Source organism: Cebus imitator, unplaced genomic scaffold (assembly GCF_001604975.1).
Source record: "Cebus imitator isolate Cc_AM_T3 unplaced genomic scaffold, Cebus_imitator-1.0 Scaffold2735, whole genome shotgun sequence".
NCBI lineage: Eukaryota > Metazoa > Chordata > Mammalia > Primates > Cebidae > Cebus > Cebus imitator.
Genome location: NW_016110050.1, coordinates 1 through 2805, shown reverse-complemented (window position 1 = coordinate 2805; position 2805 = coordinate 1). Strand labels below are relative to the sequence as shown.

General features: G+C 53.4%; 1 protein-coding gene across 1 annotated transcript; it reads left to right on the top strand.

The window, feature by feature from the left end:
• The first annotated feature begins 1395 nt into the window (after positions 1-1395).
• On the top strand, positions 1396-2642 carry GPR142 (G protein-coupled receptor 142). The gene has a single exon (XM_017521534.2). The coding sequence runs from the start codon at positions 1809-1811 to the stop codon at positions 2259-2261; it is 453 nt and encodes a 150-aa protein (XP_017377023.1). The 5' UTR covers positions 1396-1808; the 3' UTR covers positions 2262-2642.
• The last annotated feature ends 163 nt before the right edge of the window (positions 2643-2805 follow it).

Here is a 2805-nt window from a genome sequence, read left to right as displayed (position 1 = left end):
AGTTAAAGAAGGAAGGGGAGGAGGAGGAGGGGGAGGAGGAAGAGGGAAGGGGGAGGAGGGGGGGAGGAGAGGGAGGAGGGGGAGGAGGGGGAGGAGGAGGAGGGGGAGGAGCAAGAGGGAAGGCGGAGGGGAGGGGGAGGGGGAGGAAGCTGTTGGCAGCTTGGGTTTCTTCTGAGGCCTCTCTCCTTGGCCTGCAGAAGGTCACCTTCTCCCTGTGTCCCCACAAGGCCTTTCCTCCGTGCACACCTCCACTGTGTCTGCATGTCCTAATCTTTTCTCATAAAGACGCCAGTCGGGTTGGATGAGGGCCCATCATAACAAGCTCATTTTAACTTCATCGCCTCTTTGAAGTCCATATCACAAATGCAGTCACATTTTGAGGTACTGGGAGTTAAGTCTCCCACATATGAATTTGGGTTGGGGGAAACGCTGCGTATTTTAAAGAGAAGTGTCCCTTGGCTGTGGATCCAGGCTTTGATGAAAGTCGCTTTTCTCTTGACTGTATATGAACTGTCCCCACCTTTCTCTTCTCCTTGGCTGGTGTAACAGGACTCAAAGTCAGTCTAGTATCTTTAACATGATCTCTCCTTTCTCCTTGGAAGATCTTGAAGTTTTTGAAGTATTCAACCTTGTTGAACAGGTACCTGGAGGTGGGTCTTTTAATTTCCAGACCAAGAGTATCTTTTCATTCAGAAAGATTCCTTTCTCTCTCTCTCTCTCTTTCTTTCTTGCTTTCCTTCTTTCTCTTTCTTTCTCTTCTTTATTTATCTTTTCTTTCCCTCCTTCCTTTTTTTTTTTTTTTTTTTTTTTTTTTTTTTTTTTTTTTTTTCTTTTTTTTTTTTGAGATGGAGTCTCACTCTGTCACCCAGGCTGGAGTGCAGTGGCATGATCTCTGCTCACTGCAGCCTCCACTTCCCAGGTTCAAGTGATTCCCCTGCCTCAACCTCCTGAGTAGCTGGGATTACAGGTGTGTGCCACCACACCCAGCTAATTTTCATATTTTTTAATAGAGATGAGATTTCACCATTTGGCCAGGCTGGTCTCGAACTCCTGACCTCAGGTGATCCGCCTGCCTTGGCCTCCCAAGGTGCTGGAATTACAGGTGTGAGCCACCGCACACCGCCAGGACAGGTGGCTTCTGAGGACATCCTGCCGTGTATACTTACCTGTGTGTAACAGGGGTGCAGCCAGTGGCTTGCAGTGGATGGACAGGGCACAGCTGGCCTGGATTACCTTATGGGCAAAGTGGGGGTTCAGAAGGATCTAGAAGGAGGAAAAGGAAAAGCCAGCACAGCTTCCACACACGCAGGTGGGGAGGGGCAACAGTGACACCTTGGAAAGCAGTCGGAGCTCTCTTCTGATGCCTGTGCCTCTCCCCTCCCTGACCTCGGCTGCCATCAGTCAGCCTGCTGACCGCAGTGGCCCTGGCCCGCCTTGCCACCAGGACCAGGAAGCCCTCCTACTACTACCTTCTGGCACTCACGGCCTCAGATATCATCACCCAGGTAGTCATCGTGTTCGCAGGCTTTCTCCTGCAGGGAGCCGTGCTGGCCCGCCAGGTGCCCCAGGCTGTGGTGCGCACAGCCAACATCCTGGAGTTTGCTGCCAACCACGCCTCGGTCTGGATTGCCATCCTGCTCACGGTTGACCGCTACAGCGCCTTGTGCCACCCCTTGCACCACCGGGCAGCCTCATCCCCAGGCCGCACCCGCCGGGCCATTGCTGCTGTCCTCAGTGCTGCCCTGTTGACGGGCATCCCCTTCTACTGGTGGCTGGATGTGTGGAGAGATGCCGACCCACCCAGCACGATGGATGAGGTCCTCAAGTGGGCTCACTGCCTCACTGTCTATTTCATCCCCTGTGGCGTGTTCCTGGTCACCAACTCAGCCATCATCCACCGGCTACGGAGGACGGGCCAACCGCGGGTAGGCAAGAGCACGGCCATCCTCCTGGGCGTCACCACGCTGTTCACCCTCCTGTGGGCACCCCGGGTCTCCGTCATGCTCTACCACATGTATGTGGCCCCTGTCCACCGGGACTGGAGGGTCCACCTGGCCTTGGACGTGGCGAACATGGTGGCCATGCTCAACACAGCGGTCAACTTTGGCCTCTACTGCTTTGTCAGCAAGACTTTCCGGGCCACTGTCCGACAGGTCATCCACGATGCCTACCTGCCATGCACTTTGGCGTCACAACCCAAGGGCATGGCAGTGAAGCTTGTGATGGAGCCTTCAGGGCTCCCCAAAGGGGCAGAAGTATAGAGGAGGGGTCCCAGCTGGGGAGCTCAAGGTGGTTCATAGCCACAAGTACTGGGGCCTTTGAAGTTGTGGCCCAAAAATATTTATCAACACACTGCTTTCCTTGGGTGGGGGTGGAGGCCCCTCCTTTGGGTGTGGCTCCCAGGTAGAGAGGAGGACAACTCAGCCAACTCTTATATTTGCTTCACCAGTGATCCCTATTTCCTGGGAAGACGAAAGGGCTCTGCCAGGCATAGGCTAATAGCATCAGTGCTGTGGGCATTCCTTTGCAAGGGGCATTTTGCCTGGCTCATCATGAATGATAGATTAATGTTGGTTGAATGGATGGAGAAATGGATAGATGGATGGATGGACAGTTGAATGGGTGGACAGACAGATGGACTGACAGACTGATGGATGTTAGAGTGGATAGATGGATGGATGGATGACGGATGGACAGACAGATAGATGGACAGATGGATGGATGGACAGACAGATGGGCTGACAGACTGATGGATTGACAGACAGACTGATGGATGTTAGAGTGGATAGATGGATGGATGGATGA

Bases quoted from the DNA above. Each gene is read 5' to 3' on its own strand.
- GPR142 (XM_017521534.2), top strand. From the start codon at position 1,809: ATGGATGAGGTCCTCAAGTGGGCTCACTGCCTCACTGTCTATTTCATC.